Source organism: Coloeus monedula (assembly GCF_965178545.1).
Source record: "Coloeus monedula genome assembly, chromosome: 16".
Classification (NCBI taxonomy): domain Eukaryota; kingdom Metazoa; phylum Chordata; class Aves; order Passeriformes; family Corvidae; genus Coloeus; species Coloeus monedula.
In genome coordinates this window covers 11,581,996-11,603,512 of record NC_138796.1, presented here as the reverse complement: position 1 = coordinate 11,603,512, position 21,517 = coordinate 11,581,996, and the positions used below count along the sequence as shown (strand labels likewise).

The following is a 21,517-nucleotide window of genomic DNA, read 5'->3' as shown; positions in this document are numbered from 1 at the left end:
CAGATTCATGAAAATAACATTAAATACTACATATAACTGTGAAAAAGCAGGCAAGCACAGTTAATCGTGTTTCCTTCTCACCTGACAACACAAACAAGCTTAAATGCAGGCTCCTTTGCTGCATAGTAAGAGTCAAAATCAAATATGCTCACAAGAAAGTACTCCTTTGAGGAGGACTATGGAACATGTTTCAAAGGTGGCTGTTGTAGCAAAGCAGCCTGAAATCACAGGCCAAAGCATCTCCAAACTTGATCTGGTAATCCTATGGCAAACCTAGGAAAGTGCAAAAGCTGTGTCCCTGAGGACACAAAGAGTGGTGATTTCTGCCATGCCCCTGGATGCATACACTGCCCAGTGGGGATGCACAACTGGAAGATCTCAAAAGCACAGTATCTGACTACATTTTTCTTGAGGTGGTGGCTGCGGCAACCAAGAACCACTCCATACTCTAATTAGCACGGTGCACTGAGTACTAGAGCAATCTGAAATGTGGAAGCAGAAAGATATTGTTTATACAGAAGAACCGTAAATCAAGCCTGTTGTGTGTGCTGGTTTGGCTTCTCCATGACTAGAGAGGGATACAGGATTTTCTACTACTTACAATACACAAGGGACTTTGTATTAAATTACCAGAATGCAAGTTTAAAGAAACAAAATCTGCTCTCCAGACTTTTAGCACATATTTCCTCAGTTATCCAGGACCCTTCCTAGTCTACTCAGTCAATACCACTAAACAGCCATTTGATACCTTGTACCATCTTTATTTTCCTTGCTGTAACTTCTTTACTTCTCCTATACCTTTTCAAGATGGTGGAGGAAAGCAAGGCTGTTAACCAGGCTGCACTCAGTGTTCGAAATGCAGCAGCACAGTGAACTTACACAAAGCATTTATTATTCCCAGTTCACTTCCAAAGGCGATGCAGTGAATGGAAGAAGATTCTATGAGGAGTGCTGAAAAGGTACAGAGGCAGCATGGCCAGGCTCAGACACCCTCGGGGTGTGCACAGCAGGGAAGGGAACTCGCCATCCCTCCCCTGCACTCACGTTTAACATCAGCATCTGCCACTGACAGACCTCAATTCACCAGGTTAAACAATTTTGCTCAACCCAGGGTGGCTAATCTTATGCAAATATTCAGGGTTTCCATAAGGAGCTTTTGAACATTCATACCAGGAAACCTGTTACCAGCCTAAAGTTTAAAAAAAGCCCCCAAACCAAAGTTCCTGAGAACAGAGTTTTGCAGAATCTATAAAACTTTACTGTAGAAAAAAAAAAAAAAAAAAAAGCCTATTGCCACAGTGTTTGGCACTTTTAATTCAAACTAAGAGCAGGCCGAAGTCATGCTTCTCTTCCACTTCAGGACAAACATTCCCAGTCATGGAGAAGCATCCAGGCGGCATGGGGCTGGGAGCAGGATCAGCCCTACAGCCCCAGGTGGGTTTCCTCCTGGTTTGAGCAGCCAACTGCTCTGAGCAGCCTCTGCTCCGAGGAAGCACCGCGGCAGTGAAGTGCAGAGCTGAACCAATTAGCGTGGGGTGCCCGGTGCTGATAAATCCTAACCTCATGTCAGGGTCGCTTTTACAAGTGTAGATTAACCGTGGGGAAAACGACAACAACAATTAAACCATTCAAGGCCTGAGGTTTGGGGTTGTTTTGTTAAGTCCTTTATGTGAACTGATCCACATGCACACGTGCACGGCCTGGTAACACAGGAACATTTACTGCTTCCTGCCAGCCATACAGAGAGCACTGCTGACAAAATCATTATTTTCTACTGAAATTCAGTTTTCACTGTATTTAGTAACAGATACATTTCAAGCATAATAGTAAGCTATGATTTTAAGAGATTCCTACTACAAAAAAAAAAACAATCTACACTTTGGGTTAATTTTAACATTTGTTTTCGATGTAATTAACTAGAAGTAATTATACTCTCATCTAAAATTAACAACTGCAAAATGAGCAAAACAAAAAGCGTTCCTTTTTTTAAATGAGATGATATGGAAAAGAAGCTGCTTTCTTGTTCTCTAAGACCCAGATTTCAGAGTTCTATCCTCCACTAGTTTCCCAAATTCCTGAAAGACATGGTTCCCGGGAGCTTTTGAGGTTGTTCCTTAATAAGCTCAATTTTCCAGCCCTGTCTGTTAGCACTGTGCCATATTCTACAAAAGCTTCACTGACCAAAGAGGACAAGCAGGGAATGACTGCATGGAAGGGGTGCCCAGCTGGGACGTGATGCCCCTGCCTTGAACAGGCAAAAGGCTCAGGGCTGGTGCCCCAGGGAGCAGAGGCTCTAGGGCGCTTTCACCCATCCTGCTCCCATTTGGAAAACCCCTTCCCTGCATCAGTGTCCCCATTTTGGCTGGAGTCTCCATGAAGATTTTGGGGTCTAGACACTCCCAAGAAAACCCAGCCATTAAATTTCTGGCCAGCCTTAAGCTATGGAATCATCTGCCAGGTGGCTGCTTTCTCCTACTTTGTAGCATAAACACTAGCAATCATTAAAATAGTTTTAAAAGCCTTAACAGAGCACTGAACCAAGAGTTTTCCTCAGTCTCTACAACAGAACCATTAAATCCCAAAGCAGTTTATGCTTTCTTCAGCATTCATTTTAACTAAGATTTTACCTTTATTTTCCCCTTCCATTCTGACAGCAACCTTCCTACCCCCAAGTGTTAATGCAAGAAAATAATTATTTAGGCTCTAAGAAAGAGTTGATTATTGTTGTAAAATATTCTGAAGATCAGCTTCACTTTACTGCTTTGAAGATGAAAGTTACTGTACCAAAAACATCCAAATGTTAGCAGACACCAAAATTAGCACTAAACAGTGTTAATTATTTAATACTGTCTACACGGAGAACAACTTTCTTCAAACAAATAACACAGCTGAAAAACTGTTTTGTATGGAATCTCCAGTGTCAGTCTCCACTATTTACCACTGAATTCTTAAAAGAATGCAGAATGGGAACTTTATAATCCTCAGCTAAGCACTCCACTGACAATTTTATCACTTTTCTTTGTCAGCAATTTTAAGTCACATTCTTTTCTTACTGAAAACAAAAGAAAACTTTTAAGTGACTAAAAAAGCTCTTCCTGTTTAACTATTCAGTGTTAAATAGCCAAGCAGCTGTTCTGGTGCCAAACAGGCTGCCATGGGACCATGGAACCAAGTCCCTGCTTCCCCAGGCCTATTAGTTAAGCAATCACTATCAGAAACGAAGTTATACTTTGTATTCTGGAGAAAACAGTATACAGACCCAGCCACATACAGATTTTGACGCTAACTTGCTTTTCCAAATCCTAACACAAACACACTGAAATCTATGAGGCAAAGAAACTGCTGCATACTCCTCTACAGGCACATTAGTTGTGAAAAGCCAAATTCAGACCTCCAAACCCGAGAAACTTGTAATGCAAACAAGAGGAAAAAAGAACCTACTGATAAAACACTGAAACACCTCTAAACAAGCAATCTTTTAGAACTATTCTTTATCACAGACAGAGCTTGAACCCTGTGCCTCATACAGTAACATCTGCAGCTGCAAACTTCAAAACTACATGGTTTATGCAAACAACTATTTCAGAAACAGAAATACGAAGGATGCATTTAAGAAAGACGACCTCACACCTCTGTAATTAAATTTTCATTTCATTTTACAGAGCAACCAAATGTCAGGGGTGGAGGGATAATGATGCTTCTGATGGAGTTCATTGTATATGGTGCGGCTCTTGGATATTTCAGTGCTCTTGGTAATGTCCTGTTGTGTTACCATCCCAAAAAATCACCCAAATTAGTTTTCCCCTGTAAAGGGAGACGAAACAAGTTGGTCAAAATTCTTCTCTTTCTTTGGAAAGCCAAGTTAGTTCACATGTGGCAGCAGTTATAATTAGCACATTTTTCATCAAAAATACATTCTGAAGAGGAAATTGTACTTCACTGCTCACATGCTTGTTGCATATTTACTTTCTTAGTACATATTACATTTATTTTTTGTTTCATGGCCCAAATCCTCAGACAGTATTTCAATAGCTTTCTGGTCAACTATTCTTAGAACGTAAGGGCAACAAAACAGACTTGAAAATGCATTTTAGGACAGCTGACTACTGCGTGTCACTCAGTGAATTACATCTTTCCTATGCTTTGCAGAACACCCTAATTCCAGAAATACACTCCCAATCTCAATACTCTATTCTTTCTGGCAAATCTTCCCAACTACTTCTATTTTCGCTCCACTGCTAGTACCACTCATCTGAAGCAAATTTTGAGGACTTCCAAAATTAATTACTGCCTTCCTGCTTTGCCTCTGGCTAGAAGCTGGTATAAACACCACCACCAAACTAAGCTGTATCTCAGATTCCTTATTCTATTGATGATGAATGATTCTTCCTTTGTCTTAGGAAAACCCAAAGTCCCTTAAGTTACTCCACACCCTGTATTTTTCTCTCTAAAATGCAGCATTTGTGGTCTGTGTCATCATCAGCCACTACAACCTCACACACAGCTGGGACGGAAACCCTCACTACTCGCGCTTCTTTTGCTCCAGTTAGCCCATTCACATTCCCTGCTACAGCTTTTACCCCACAAATGCCCTCGCTATTTGGAGTATACCCCTGGAGCATACAAGAGCGGATTTTCTGTCACTACTGGATCCTCATCTAATTTCCTCTCTTTTTCCTGGACTACTTTTCCATGACTTTAAAACTGCTAACAGTTTTCCTTGAAGGGGTGTGAGCATGGGATAGTGCATAGCAGTGGATCACAGGGGAGAAGAGAAAAATAAATCCATAGAGGTACACCACAAACTGTCTAATATATAATTCCTGGCACTTCCTTAGCTCCAGACCTTTTTCACCAAAAAAATTCAATTAAGAAGCCATAAAGATGTTTCTTCTTTCAGAAGCAGAAAGGACATGATTTAAGAGATCTTACTGAAGAAATAGAAGCACATACAAAAAAAAAGTATCTGCAATTAATGTGCATTATTTACAGGTTTTTCATTCAAAAGTCACTAATTTTTTAATGCATTAAACTAACCGAACTCAAGCAGAGAGTTCCAGTTTAAATACCATTACAGACAGGTCAGACCCAAACCTGAAACAAGCTCCAGATGTTACTGGTCAAAGTCAGAATTAGACCAGGATTTAAGAATTACTAGAGACAGTAATAATTTAACTACAACTGTTATCCCTTCAGGAAGGGGAAACTTTTTTTCTGAAAGAAAGGAAGAGACACACTGTGCCCTTGCAGTAACGAAGAGACATAAAAGACAATTTTAAAAAAGGAGAAGATAAAATAGGGACTGAAAAGAGAATGCTTACTTTAGTGGTTACTTTGCTGGAGGATATCAGGGAGGAGAAGCTGCTCTCTTGGACACAGTACTCAGACCAGCAAAAGAACTAAACTGACCCTTTGAAGGAATATTCAGTTATTTTACCTACAGAAACCAGGTGGCTGCAAGCGGTGGTGCTGTGCTTATCCGGGCAGTAACACTACACTGGCATACTTCGAGCAGCCAAGCTACACAACAGGAAATTTATCTGTGCACATGTAACAGGAGAGTCTTTACCTGTTTAAGCTTGTTCACAAACCCCATCAGACACAACAGATTATCTAGATTTTTACCTAGCAGATGTACTTTTTTCCCCCATTACATCCTTTGACCATAAAAATGTTAAAATAAACATATGCGGTTTGATTTGCTCTAATTCATATGGACAAACTCAGGTATTTTACCGTCCCTGTGATGTTTTATTATTGATGCATTTTCAGCACACTTTAAGATCAAAGAAACCCCACAAGACCAGAAAGAGAGAAACACAGACAAGGGGACAGGGCGAGTACATCTCTGTCTCACTTTGACTTGGACAATCTGGGTAAACAAGATATTTCACTAAACACCCAGATGATAATCTGTGGGATGCTAGAGATGTCTGGGATTTTATCAGAAAACTTCTATCAAGCTGCAGGATCTCCCCATCCTGCCCTTCTCAAGGCAAGGCCCTGGGATTTAAGCCACCTGTGGCTGTATGGCAGGAGAGAGGCAACCCACCCCAAGGACCAGGCTGCACATACAGGAAAAATGCCACATCCACTGCTGCTGGGTTACACAATGCAAGATAAAAAGGTGCTCCTTCAGTGTACAAAACACTGCAAATGCCACCCTCTCTTCTTTGAAAATTAAAATACTGACTTCAAAGTGCTGACACAAAATAAATGACCCCAGAACAAAGAGAAACACCTTTCAATTAACTTCCAGGCACCTGGTTTTAGCTTTTGCTATTGCTTGTGCCATCTTACCTGCCTAACACATGCAGTGTTCACAGCCAAATTTGGCCAATGTGGTTGGGGAGGAAGGGTATTTTCATTATTTTCTGCAAATCCTATTAGCAACCAACTCCAGGAATTTCTCAACCAAGCAGAAACGCTACAAATGTAACGATTTCAACACCAATAGCGCTTATTCCCTGCCTGAATATAATCCAGCACCCTTGAAGTCTGAGCATATTCCAAATCCCTGCAAGCTTCCTTCTCAGGCACAATTCTGAACTCACCCTGGTGAGCTGTACAGGGAACATCCACCTGACCTGAATGCTGAGCTCCAGTTACTGCGCAAAAAGGAAGACTATTCCACATCTACCAATAAATGCACTCCCCGCGCATTTGCACACATGCACACAAACTCAAGACACCGGTCCCAAGCAGGCCAGCAGAATCCTGGCATCCCTCTGCAGCTGAGGTTAAGAACCAGCATGGAGTGACAAACTCCTGCTACACAACAGCACTGCCTGCACTGCATTAATTGTGTGTTACAACTACTGCTCTAGGGACAAATATGGTATTTTTGTAGATAAAAAAGTCTGCTGGACATGCAGAGTTTCCATGTGATTTTTGTTATCAGTTTTAAAAAGTATGCAATCAGATTGGATCAACAAGGTACAGCTCTCACACTTTCTGTTCTGTGAGGACTAAATCAGAAACAGTCGTATTGGTATTATTTATAGAATTTAGTATTACTTTAGTATTACTGACACTATTATTGTAATACTCAATTTATATAAATACTTTATCTGAGATGAAAGCGATGTTTTATTTGTTATACTTGGTCTGGCCAGATCTTGAACAGGATCAGCAATCCAAGTACCAGCAATACAGTTTCTCAATGTCCAACAATCAGAATCCATGCTTATGCAGGCCCATAACCTTCATGATGCTTTATCTTCAGGGAGAAACAGAAAGAAAACCAGACAAAAAGCATGAGTTCTAGGGCTTTAAGGGTTTTCAGTTTCTGAGTTTTGTCAGAAATACAGAGAGGATGAGTGAAAAGCTCGGCAGGTACATGATGTACACAGATGGCAGGTACAGGATGTTCACACAAGAGCTGTTCCTGCCACTGCTGGGTCCTGCTACCTCACTGGCGCTCTATAAACTTCTTAAATGGTAACATGCACTTCATTATGGCTCGAACAACTTAACACCAATCCTTGTATTTGGTTATCACTGCTTGAAAAAACACATCTCAAAGAGCTGGGAGAGCTCTATGGAAAGGAGCAGGTATTTCTCACTACTACATGTGGCATATCTACAGTAATTTATATTTTCTCCCAAATCTTACAACACACAAAGTGATTAAACAATCTGGATAGGCCATAAATCAAATTATTCAGGTATATTCAGGTGCTGAGCTACCATTAAAATAGCATCTTAAAATAGCTTTTGCTGCTGCTGAAGATCACAGAGCAGTCCAAATTTCTCTGCAGATCAAGGAGGCAGCTGCATATATTCAACCACTACAGGACTTACAGATCTTAGTGAGTAAATTAACATGTGAAGGAAAAACAGTAGGGTGAGGAAAGCATTCCAGCTCCCAGAAAATTCAAGCCCACTTAACACAGCCAAGTATACAGCTATCTTCTGAATATAAGCTGAACTTCTGAAATGAACGTATACCACTAAAAATTCCATGTTATCCAAGTGCTGGCACCACTCCCTGCCTAGCAGGCAGTTAACACACCATCTTCTTTCTCTGCGGCAGCACGAAAAAGGAGCAGGTACCCCTCCAGCCTCTGCTCAGGTCCAAGGACCACCTAGACAAGGCTGCAACCAAGAACAAGGCATCTTCCCAGCTGCCCACTTCTCCAGGTGCCCTTCTGAACTGGATCAGTAGGTAGGGCACAATTTTTCTTTTGGAAGCAGTTACCTATTTTCAAAGCTTCTCCTCCCAGGGCACCTCTTCCTCTACCTTTGGCGCACCCTCCTCTGGGAAAGGGGCATAGAGCAGGGTGCTGCCATCCCAACAGGTCACCCAGCCGGGAGATGGCTCCCATGGAAGGAGTGCTGCCAGGAACAGGACAGGGGCCACATTAACTGGCTACAGGGTGCAGCACATCCCCATTGGAGAAGCAAGTTACCAAATGAATAACCCCTCCCCAAATTTCTGAGCACAATGTAGAAATCAAAATTGCACACTACCAGCAGCGGGTTTACAACACCGAGAGTTTAACTAGCTTCTCACAGAAGGCAATAGTCCATATTTAGGGTAGAAATTAACCATAATTGCTCAACAACTCCATTTACTTTAAAAAATTTCTTACTCCAGAAAACCCAAGTATCTATTTACAAAGCTGTATGCTACCAAAATTTTAAATACTTCTATTGTACACTCATCCTTTGATTTAATAAAGCATGCATCTGAGGTGGTTAATATGCATTTCAAGGTATATTAAAAGTGAGAGATCAAAAATTAGCACTAGCCCAGTTAATCTCTGCCAATATTTTGCTCCAGCTACACTAACTAGACTCTGTCTAGCATTAAGTTCATCAGTACTAAGCCAGTTTTACCTTCATAGGTCTAACCAGTGAATGTGATGCTAATCGCAATAGGCATACTTTAAGCTCAATTCAAAATGACAGAAATTTCATGCATCTTCTTCTGCAAACTTTCCAGATCAGGAAGCAGGTTAACTCTGAAACTCTCTGCTTTTAACATACCTGCTAAAAACCTGTATGATCCAACCATATTCCAGAAATCAATGTCTCCTGTTTAAGTGAGTACCATTACCCTGGCCAGAAACCTTGGTTGATCAAACAGCTGCAATAAACACCAACTCCCAGTCTAAATGCAACCTGGAAACTTTTATCCCACAGGAAAAGACAATTTGGACAGGAGACTAAAACCTCCATGAATACATTTAGATCATAATTTAAATTATTATTTAGATTTGTATTTTCTATTATTATTTAAATTTGTAATTTAAATTAGGTAACTGTTTGACTTTTTAATATGTACTTAAATCAGAAAATAGTAACCCACTTTGTAAAGGCAAAAAACCGAAGACCCTTCAGATGTATATCCAAGTTGGAAAATGCAAGAAACTATACAAAGCTACAAGGAATACCCTTGTGGGAAGGGGAATAAAAAAAAAGAAGTAACAGAAGTGAAGATATTCAGAAGCAGACCTGTAATGGGAACAATTTCATCCTCAGAAGTGGTTTACATCTGAACGACATTCAATTTTTATAATGGTAAAACCATGTGTCTGCACTAAGAGCTCTGTAAACTCAGATCTTATACCTTTGGAACTTTGCTATGGCCCTGCAATGCATTTCTTGGGGGAGACAGGCCCAGGTGTCCAATGTTTTAAAAACAAGTTATAGAAGCTATTAGTGGCTTAAGAATTTTCTCTTCCTCCTGCCTCCCCAGTCAAATTGACCCACTTGTCTGTGGGGCCAAACAATAGAGCAGACCAGTGAACGGAGCTAGGTTAAAAATAAACACAAAATAAGGAAGTTATTTTAAATTCAGATCTCTTCATTCATCTCCTCATGAGCAAGGAGGAAAAAGGGAAGCACAGAGGTCAAAAAACCCTGCTCTAGAAGACCACCTCTTCTCTGTAGCAATGTTGAAGTGAACTAGACACAACTCTTCCCCCAGCTCTCAGCAGCATGTAAAAGTCATCTGATACAATGAAGTCTGGTGCCCAGACCAAAATCAAGGACCTTCCCTGCAGCTTGTGCTCAGTTTTGGGTTAAGCTCCTCTTTCTTGCAGGCACTATTCTCAGCTGGACTGCTGCACAGCCACCTGACACTGTACCAGTCAAGAGACTCCTTGGAGGTGGGAGACTTTTGATGCCTCTGGCTCCAGAGAGGTCAAACACGCACACCTGCTAAGTGGGCTTCTGATGGACTAATTTAAGCAAAAGCCAGGTAACAACAATAGCAATCTTGAACAAAATGGGCCTTCAAGATGCACTCTGTGTTGAATTCAGTGCTACTGGTACAACTTCACTAGCAAAAGCAAGCATTTACACATTTGGATAAGTAAGGCATTGAAAAGGCTCCCATGGTTCATATTCAGACCTTGACTAAGCTCTACTTCAAGCAATCACACACTATTCTTGGATTTGACCTCAGTTCTGTTCTTCAAAGGTGGCATAAAATATCTAAATTTTTATTCATCTTAATTAGTAGTTGCAATAAAGATTTACACAAACACTTCTGGGGCATGTATGATCTGAAAGACAACAAACAGATATAAACATACTGAGGAGAACCACTTGAGGCATGGGCTCTCACTGCACTCAGTTCATTGTAACTGCAGGATGCTGAAAGGTCTTACAGAATTAATTGGAATATTTTCTTAATCCAGCAAGAGAGATCACTGACCAATAAAGCTGAAGTGTTTTTATCCCAGGTTTAAAAGTCTGAAAACAGATGCTGAGGTTCCACACACCCTTCTTCAGTGGCAATGCCAACAGGCTCAGTCCCACCTCTCTCTACACCTCAACCTGCCCCACAGCCAGCTCAGCTCCTGCTCAGCTACAGGGACTGAAGAGCCCCTGGGTCTGACTCCTGATCTCCAGCCAAGCACCGGGATACAACAGTCATGGCTTATCAACAGGCAACTGACACAGGCACAACGAGATCCATTGTTGTGCAACTTTCTAATTATTTTCCCATTAATCTGTGCTATTATCAAAATCAAGAGGGTTTCCCCAGCCGAGCTCTGCTGATAAGCAAAGGAGCTGCACAGCTTTCCCTCCTTCAGAAGGAAACCACAAGAATCCTTTCCAGTAAGGACCATATCCCTTCCACACCAGCCCTCTGTCCTGCTTTGGGTGATACACTCCAGGGCACAGGTGTTAGGTCAAAGCACAAGCCTGATGAACAAAAGTTGAAAACACAAGACAAATCTGCTGAGGACCAGAAAATATTTTAAAATCGTTATGGAACTGAAGCAGTACATTTGAAGGAAAAACCCAATTATTAAATCCTGTGGTTAAACTTTCAGAATTAACTACTTTTAAAGAAATTATTAGTAAATTTTTAGTTCTGGCAGATTTGGGATTGATTTTACTGTTGCTTATTTTTAATTCCTCGACCATAAGGACACTTTTAGAAAGGAAAAAAAAAAAAAGGAAAAAACCCAACACTTAAGCTTATGCTTGCCTTCGTGGCATGACAGAAATATTGCAAAGTGTTATAGTTTTTAAGGGGACTGTTTTTTTGATGCAGAGTGCAAGCGCAAGAAGTATCTGAAACAGACTGAAATAGAGGAGGTGAAAACCACACAGGAAGAATGAGAAGAGGGAGAGGAAAGCAGATGAAAAATTGTGAAACACCACTACGCTAATTGCTACTAGCAGGGAAGGTTTTGCATGTGGCTTGTGACCCACTGTTTAATTCATGTAATACACAGACACATCTGAGTTATCTCTGTGTTCAAACTGCTAATAGTCTCTCCTGTTCTCCAGAATTAGGTTCACCCCTTGATATTACTAAGCAACTAACAGTTAACCAGGTGAAAAATTCTTTAGAAGAGGTCAGTTCCTTGCTATTCCCAAGGAAGAAAGAAATCTAACTATCTTTAGCTTGATTTAATGAACAATAAAAGGTTCACACAACCTCTGCTTAAGCAAATTTCTTCTTACAACAAGTACACCTCACATTGTCTTAGGACCTGAAGCCTGTATACCCACACAGCAGCATGCAAGTGTCCGGTCAGCTCCAATATCTGTAACAGAAGCAAATTAACCATTTATCTAAATGGAAGAATTCAGATACGCTCTGAAGGACAACTCGTGTCTAAAAATTGTTACCTGACCTTGGTTACCAGAAATACCTGGTGGTAAGTAACTGAGACCCATTTCACAACTACTGAGCAGCAAAGAGGCAGATGCATCAAGAGAACTGTCTACATTTGTGAGCAGGAAGGGAGAATGCAAGTTTTGCCCTACCTCCAAATAAAGCGATCTCAGTTCTTGACAAAAACCAAAGATGATACAGAAAGCACCATGCCCCTGTACTAGGATTCAGAACTCCACCTTGATTGCCTAAGACAATATGCATTTTTAGATGGGGGGGCGGGGGGAGGAGGCAAAAAAAAGAAAATGTTCACTCCCCAAACATTTCTTAATCTCTTTATTATTTTCCAGCAGAGATTATCAAGACAAAAAAATGCAACAGGTTATTGTCCAAAAACTGCAGAGTGCTAAATAGCACAGTCATACAGGGGCTGAGCAGCCTGGAAGGACCAGATCCTTAATGGTCCCTATCACAGCTGATGCATGGAAACACAGATCCCAGGGTGACCATCATGTAGATCCTAATACCTGCACACTGGAATGTTGGTATACAAGCCCCTACCATTGCCACAACCATGTCCAGCACAGCAGGAGAACTGCAGAACATGGCCAAGTTCCAAACACCTACCCGAAAGTCCTCGTCCTCTGCTGAGGGATATGGGCTCAGCTGCAGAGGGCAGCAACAAGAGCAGGTGGGCACAGCTGCCCCAGTGCCAGGGCAGGGTGGCTTCCTCCCACAGCGTGTTGGTTTTACATTGAGAAGTCTGTTTCTTTTCTTAAAAATGTAATTTCTCTCTTCTTAAATGTCATACATTAAAATAAATAACATCATTTATTTCCTTATCTACTAAAGACAGATGTAACATCTGTACATTTTTAATTCACCAATTAGGCATGTTATGAAATAAATTTACACCACTAATGCCTGATCTATTTATCAGAAAGAATATTAACCCCCTAAGTTGTATTTGGAACTTAAAACCATCACCAAGTTTTAATAGGTACTCTCACCCTTTTATCAAAATCTCCAACAAAGTTCTGCTGAACAGTATCAGGGATATTAGAAAACTCACTGAATCACAAGGGGAGGAAAATATGTGTTGTGGGACCACACAACCATTCCTTTTTTCAAACATGGCAGAAAGTCATCCAACTGTTGTATAACACCACATTTAGAATCCTACACCAAAGCTGTCCCTAGACCTTTACAAAAACACACATGCACAGCTGGAGATGCCATATTTTTAAAGAATATCCCTACACTGCACCTTGTGAAATCATCAGATGATCAAGATTAGAGCTCAGTGAACACCAATGATACTCCTACACATCCTTTGCTATTTACACTAGGAAAAGGGAAATTATGAAAAATTACCTCAATAATTTTCACAGATTTCTGCATTTAAATCAATTCATCATTTACATCTACTGGAGTGCATTAAGCCCCTTAACACACAACATATAAAGCTCCAAGTTCTGCTTCCCAGCAACTTTATTCTTCATATCAAACAGATGTGACTATATTAAAAAAACTCATCACCTCTCCTAGGCTGAAAAACACTGCAGTACTGCTAAAAAAAAATATCTATTTTGAACTTTCTCCTCATATGACACTCCAGCTCACTATCCACATCGTCTTCCTCTGGCTTGCAATATGCTTTGGAGTGCAAGCTGAGGTGTTGGTTATGATGCAGAAAAGCTGACAGTGTTCAGGACACCTGGAAGACTGTCTAGATCCACACACCAGCACACATGCAAGAATAGGCTGAGGGAACAGTGTTTTTTCTTTCCCAATTTAAACAGGATGCTCCTGGCACACCTTCTCTGAGTGGCATCACTCTGGAGCTCTCTTTACAGCTGCAGTCAGGAAGAACTCAGGTTTGCAGACAGTGAACATCCTGTTCTCCTACGACATTTGATGCTACAGAGCATGATGGTTTTGTTTAAATCTTCACTATAATTTGGGTCAGAAATGACTTATTTTGGTAATGTTTAAAACAGCTGCCAAGCAGCAATTAAAAACACTAACTGAACTATGCTGTATTGATTATAGCACGGAATTTGAGTTTTCTGAAAATTTATCACTTAATCTCCACATTTTTGATTTTGCCTAACAAATATGTCCATGCTGTTATGCTGGACAATCAAACTGTGATATTCTAGATCTTATCAAGTCCAATATAAAACCGTTTTCAAATGTATTTTTAAATTCTGAAGAGAATCCCCAAGATTCTTAGGCACTACAGTAAGACTAACACTGTCTTCCCCAAACTGGAAATAGTCAGCACAGTGTTTTCAAAATCCATTTACTAATGTCCAGAAGCCTAATTATTTCTAGTTGACAAAATCTCAGCCTTCTAGGGAATCTAAGCAAATTAAAGCCAGAATAAGACACTATTTCCAAGCTGACCATTCTTCATTTTGCTGGCAAGTCATTCAAACCCTACTCAAAGGTTCTAAACTTACAGAAATAGTTTTAACACAACCAACAAGGCAAGATGAAAAAAAATATGGATTAGCAGAAATGTTAAAATGTTGCAGTCTAAACCTGCAACAATATTAAGCCTGCACAGATTATGCTACAGCCATTGCCACTGATTAGGTGCACTTTCACTATTTTTTCTAATATATGAAATTAAAATGCTATAACCACTGCAGCAAAACACACTAAGTGACGAATGGAAATGTTTCAGAAAACAACACTATATATTTAATAACTTGACAAATAAGATAGCCAGTCTCCAGCCCCACTTCTACTTGTCAGAACATTTTTAATAACTGTTACCCTTGTTGGTGGCAATGTCAAATCAGCACATAGCAGATTTTGAATATATTACTATACATATGTATTTGCAGGGAAAAAGCACACTTGCTATGGATTACTAATAACTTATATTGCGAGCCACACAATACTTTACTCCCTTGCAATCAACAGCCCTAAGCCCTACAGCCCCAAGATACAAAGTCAAACCAAAGTGACTGATCTGAGACACCTCAAAGCACAAACTAAAGCAAACAATGCCATATTTTAAATTCATTATCATTCAAGAAAAATTAGATGCTTCACAAGCTTTAAACCAGTTCATTTTCACCCTTACCCCAAATATCGAATGATGTCATGCAAGATGTACTGGCTAAACTGGTTTAACTGCTACAGGCTGGATGCACTGTTTAGATTTTCTTGTGATAAATTACTTTGCAGCAATGAAATGGATTCTGTTAGTTTTAAACAACTATCTTCACCTGCTTTTTTAAAGTAGTTTGGGCTTCTACTACTTTTCCTCACACAGCTTGACAGCTTTCTACTTTGCTTTGTGTAACTCCCTAGGAACAACAGGGAGCAGTTTTTACCACTTCCGAATTCAGTCAACAACATGGAACAACTGGAGTGCAGTAAGGAAGCCTGAGATACAGAGCTCATCCTGAGGAGTGTGCAATCTGCACTTCCCTCTGAAGCTTGCACACATTTTCCACTACTCCACTATTTCCACTTCTTCACAGAGAGTTTACTAAATCTGACAACTTACTGAGCACCCAGTTTATGGAGAATGCACAGAAGGAACTCCAGACATAGGCTGTACTCTTCAGAAGCCACCAAGGCCGTTTTCCTGGCTGGCATGAAGCGGCTACTTGAGAATGATCCAATGCACATCTTCTCCCAAAGCCAAGCAAGCTGTTTCCAGAGCTACTACACATGATCATTACTGGGAGTAAGAGGCCAGGCCTGGTTCTTTGCTCTAGGTATAACCTCAGAATTAACCTAATTTTGCTTGTTGTCCACTGCATCAGCATTTTTATATTCCTTCGCTTGATCATCATCTATTTCATGGAAAACGCTGGAGAGGGGAAGGGGCAGGAAGAACATATAAACAAGCAGATACCCACAGCTGTATAATGAAATTAGTCTGCATATTCTCCTCTCAAACACACAGCCCCATTTTTATCACCACCTGGCTAGAAGCAACATAGAAGACAGCAAAGGAGCACAGGGAAAAAGAGGGATACAGGCATTCAGGAGGAAGGCATAGCAGCAAGCAGAAAAAGAAATGAACACTGGGTTATGTATGCAAATGATATTAAATTGCCAGGAATTGAGAATACTAATGAGGACAAAATATGAGAGGGAAGCAAGCATTCAGAAGACAGGCAAAAATAAGTTAAGTATTTGAGACCAGTATTCCACAGAGGGTCTGATATCTAGCAAATTCTGTCAGTAATGTGCAAGGAGCACAAACTTTCAGCTGCATGGAAACTGCAAAATAGCGTGATTTTAAACTTTTCACATACACACAGACACGTCAGGTTTTTTACTGGGGTTTTTTGTATATATCTTGCATCGTTTCCACCTGAAATTCAAGTCTCAATTTTGAATTGCCCAAACTAAGGAAAAACTTAGAAGATGGCATTACCTGAGAGGCTGCAGAGCTGACACAGTGACAGAACGCAAGTGTGCAACCTGAACTACCAGTCACTGCATGTTCCCTGCCTGTGACACTCTTGCTAAGCCTGTGCTGGCTACTTCAGGAAAGAAACTTCCCTAATGAGAAACACACATACCTATGGAACTATGGGCACAGGCCAAACCTACAAAAAACCAGTTTCAAATTATAAACAAGGGAAACTTATAGTTATTAAACTGCAAATGAGTCTTTCCATGAAAGAACTCTATGCAATATGTAACTGTAGATTTGTATTAACCCGAGTTCTTTGAAGCTCATGCATTTGTGAAAAGATGTTACAGAGGAAGCATATATAAAGTATCAGACTTTGATTCAATTACACTTTAAGAGCAACTCACTAGCAACGTGAGAGCCCTAATTCTTTGCATGATAAAGCAAACTACACACACTACTTACAGTACAGAAAAAGTTATTACTTATTTCTTCCACTAAATTTATTTAGCACACAAATAAACTCTTCAGAATTTCCACAGGATAATTTACTAATCACCACCCCAAACTGTTAATTTATCTAACACCCAGGCACCAACGGCTCATCTGCACACTCCCACTCTGTTTCGGCCCAAAGGCAGCCAAGGCACCCAGAATCACATGCTTTTATGCAGCAAGAATAAATGAGGGGTGCACACAAAATCCATGACTAGTGACAGAATTTGGCCAGATAACTGTCAGCACCTGTGCTACCTCAAGCTGCCCTTCCTCTTCCTTTCCGCCCCAATGCCAAACCCTCACCGCATTCACACAACACTAAACGGGGTTGCAGGATGAACTCAATTAACAACCTGAACTGCATTTTAACCCTCCACTTTCTGTTTGTAATAGTCACAGGGAGGTGCAGTAGCCCAGCCGCTGGTGTGGCACATGAGGGGACCACCACCAGCAGCAAACACTGTGTTGTCCAAGTGTCCCCTCAGCCTGGGAAGTAGCTGCCTTCAGCTACAGGGACACAACCCCTACGGCACTCTGAAATTTAAAGTTTCTCTGTCCACATATCACTGCTGCCAAGCCTCAGTAAGGCTAAAGCTGATTACTAACAACACCCACAGGTAACAGGACTAAATACACAAAGGGGTGACTGGTAACACCACAGCATTCTAGCGAGTACTGCAAGTAGGTGAGGCTGCATCACCCTGGTCCTGCTGAGCATGTACCTGGCCTTCACCACGGCTGTCACTGCTTCATTCCTTCGAGATGCAGAGATTCATTTTTCTTTTTAAAGGGAATGTCTTCATCCCTCGTGAAGTCCAAAAGCCCTGTCCAGTAGTACTTTCATTTATACAGAGTGTCCATAAGCTCATCAAGAGTAAATTAGTCATAAGGTAAAGGGGAGGGGGAAAACAGGGACATGAGAGCGAACACTCAAAATACCGTATCTGATTCAACCCTGAAGAGTTTAATCCCACACTTCAATTACTACATCTGAAATTGTTATTTCGCTCTTTAAAAATTGTTCATCTGGTGTAGCTGTACACAGACTAAGCAAACTTTAAAGTAATTTAAAATCAAGATGTGCAATTTTCCACTGTGCATTCTTCACATGCCTCCTAAATCTAATGTGATCACTCGCTGAAGAATGGCATCCAATACTGCTCTGTGCATGTTAAAATTAAGCTAACTACATGTTATTAAGTCTTTTCCTCACTGCTTGAAAACATCTCTAAAGAAAGCACAAACACCCATATATTAAGATGATGAACACTGTTTTTACACATTAAATTAATATATACCCATGATGTCAACTTTTAATAAAAGTTTGCAATAATCCAATCTCTGCAGTCCTGTAAAATTAACATGTTTCTCTAAGAAAAATCAAGTATGGGAATAAACCTCCAAAGGCCAGACTTTCCTGGTTTTGTTTTCACATAAATGGGCAGTTCTGTAAAGTCTCAAAAATTAGCAGGTTTGCCATATCAGGTGGAATCAGCTGTGTCTAGTCTAAAAGATTTCAAATAGATTTCTGAGACAATGATGTATTCTCAGTGTCACTATGTTGATATGTGCAGAGACTCTTCCCTCACCCCTCCAATGAAGGTGACCACCAGCGTGATTTTCACAACCACCACAGTGATTTCTGCATGTGTTTTGGTCTCCTGTATTCCCACTGGCAAAGGGGCTGCAATCCAGAGAAGTTCAGGACACCTTTAAACTGCATAAAAATGTCCAGCATGTCACAGCGAGCCCAGCACGCTGGAGCATCCAGCCCACAAAATTCAAAATAAAAACAGTAAATACAGTCAATATTCTAAAGGACTTGAAAAGGACACTGAGAAAATGCAGATTACTAATGGCTATCAAACAATCTGCTGGAAACTATAACCCTCAAGATGTTAATATTTGTATGTATACAAATAGGAGGTATATTTTAAATCACCTCCTTTTACGTATTTGTAAATTTGGAGATTTTACTAAAACAGAACTGAAGAGTAATTCAGATAGTAAATAAGTTTTAGCCATTATTGTATGAAATGGACACTTACGTTTAAGAAAACTGGGCTTTATGTAATGACCTTCTAATCTTGAAATGTAATCTCACAGTCACTGTGACAAACTTCCACAGAAACACCTTAGCTCCTCCCAATTTCAATGGCTATTATTTAGCAGAAAGGCACATTTGCTAAGTCGATTGTCCCGTTTTCAAGCAAAATATCTTGTGCTGGCGAGTATTTATGTCACTCTTCACTAAAACGAGTGAATGAGAATTGTCATCTTCGCAGCCAGGCGTTCTAAACGATATTTAGGTAGTTGATGATTTTGACCTCCAAGTCAACTGTATGAGTAGCTTACTGTGGCCGTCCTTCCTTCAGGAATGAAACCCCGCCATACATTTGCCCAAAAAAATTTTACAGCGTTGAATTCAGATGGAAGGTGTTGTTCAGAGCAAGGGAGGGCGTGTAAAAACAACACCACAATGCAAAAAAAAAAAAAAAAAAAAAAAAAAGAGAAAAGAAAAAAAAGGCCCCGCTAAAGGCACCACTGGAGACTACACCGGACGGGGGTAGGGAACATGCAAACGTAGTACCTCCTTTATGGAGCCAGCGCAACTGCATGACGGTGCAGGATGCGGGCCGCGGGCTGTGCAGGCGCTACACATGGCCAGCGCTGCCCGCCGACCCGCGCAGGCCCGGCCGGCAGCGGGTTCTGTAAATAACCCTCGGAGGAGGGTTAATTAAAAATGGCGAGCAGCGTAGCTGCCTGCATACAATGAGCGGCCAGGCAGGGCAGGGCTGCAGCCCCCCGCCCGCCCCGCCGGGCAGCCCCGCGACAGCCGCGTCCCCTCCGCCCGCCCCAGGCAAAACCCTGCCCCAGAATCACCGCAACTACTTTGACCGGACCCCGTCCCCCCACCGCGGCTCGCCCCCAAGCCCGGCGGGAGGCTCCGAGGGTCTGGGGGCGCGGGGCTCCTTTTGTAGCGGCGCTTCCCCCGCGCCCTCCCCCTCCCGCGGTGCAAATTCCTGCGGAGCCCCCCGGCCGCCTCCCCCGGCCCCGCACCGCAACTTTCCCCGGCGTCCCCCCGCAGCCCCGCCGGGCAGCGCTCCCCTCGCCCCGGAGGTGCCGGGGCCGGCAGGAGCGGCCCGGGCAGAGCGTGTTTACCGCGGAGGGCGGCCCGGGATCCCCGAAGGGACGCGGCGGTAGGGGAGCCCCGGGAGCGGGGCAGAGGGGCGAGGGGGAAACTCTCCGCGGAGTTGAGGGCGCGGGCCCTGCCCGGCTTTACCTTCCATCTCCATGTCCTCTGGCTCGCTCAGCTGCTGCTCCCCGGGCTTCTGGTGCTGCTGCTGCTGCTGCTGATGGTGGTTCATGTCGGGCTGGGGCTGGGGCTCGGCGGCGGCGGGCTGGGCCTTTCCCGCGGGGGGCTGCGGGCCTGTGTCGAGAGGGGAAGGGGCGGAGGAGCGGCGGGGCCTCGGCAGCGGCCGGGACTGGGCGCCCGGTTCGGGGGGCTGCGGCGGGGCTCCGGCGAGTAGGGAGCGGGGCGCCGGCGGAGGCAGCGAGACGCGCACGTATTTGCTCGCTATTCGCCCAATCTCGGCGGCGGCACCCGGTCGGGGGAAAGGGGCTGGGAGGAGGGACCGGCCGGGGGCGGCGGCTTCCCCGGGGGCCGGAGGGGAGGGGACCGGGAGGGGGGGACGGGAGACCCGGAGTCAGGGCCCGGCGGCGCCCGGCGCTTCCCCTTCCCCCGGCGAGGTGTCCACGGCGCTGCGAAGTCGGGGAGGCGCCGCAGGGCCCCTGCCGTGCCCTCCCGCCCCCCCCGGCGCCCCGGCACCGCCGCTGGCCGACGCCCGGCTCGCCGCTCCCGGCCCGCGGGCCGCCCCCGTCGCCCGAGCCCCGGCGCGCTGCTGCCGCTCCGCCGCCGCCAGCGCTCTGTACCTCAAAATGGCGGCTGCGGTAACGCCGTGAAATGTCACATCCGCATGAGGGGGAACAGCCCCGCAGCCGGGGAGGGAGGGAGCGAGCGAGAGAGGGAGGGGAACAGCGCCGCGGCCGCCGCCGTCGCCACAGGAGGGCCGGAGGGGCGGGGACAGGGGCCGGGCCGGCGCTGCCGCCGCGGCCTCCCCGCAGGGCTGCCGCCACCTGCGCGGGGAGCGCTGCGGCCGCGGGTCTGCACTGTCCGCTGGGCCTTTCGCGGCCGCTGCGGCGGAGACCCCGCTGCTCGCCCCGGCTCTGGCTGGCGGGGCCGCGCCCTGTGCTCGCCGTGCGGGCCCGGGGCGGGGAGCGGAGGGAGCCCCGCGCGGCCGCGCACCGACACCGGCCGCCTCACGCGGGGCTCCGGCCCGGCTCCGGCGCGGCCCCGTGGGCTCGGTTGCCTCTTGCGCCCTGGCCCGCGGGTGTGTGGCTGTGCGGGGGCTCATGGCGGACCCTCCCCGTCACGGGGCTGCAGCCGGAGCCGGGGCACGGCCGGGCCGGGGGCTCTGGCGGGGCCGTGCCCGAGGTGGGCCCTGCGCAGAGCTCGGCCCGTCCCCGGCAGGGCACTCGCTGCC

General features: G+C 43.9%; 1 protein-coding gene across 1 annotated transcript in view; it reads right to left on the bottom strand.

Annotated features, from left to right (window-relative positions):
• USP7 (ubiquitin specific peptidase 7) overlaps positions 1-20,893 on the bottom strand; it is a 71,893-nt gene extending 51,000 nt beyond the window's left edge. Inside the window, exon 1 of the mRNA XM_082292330.1 lies at positions 20,257-20,893. Within this exon, the coding sequence (XP_082148456.1) occupies positions 20,257-20,341 (85 nt within the window). The 5' untranslated portion in view covers positions 20,342-20,893. The remainder of the gene's footprint in view (positions 1-20,256) is intronic.
• Positions 20,894-21,517: the final 624 nt, after the last annotated feature.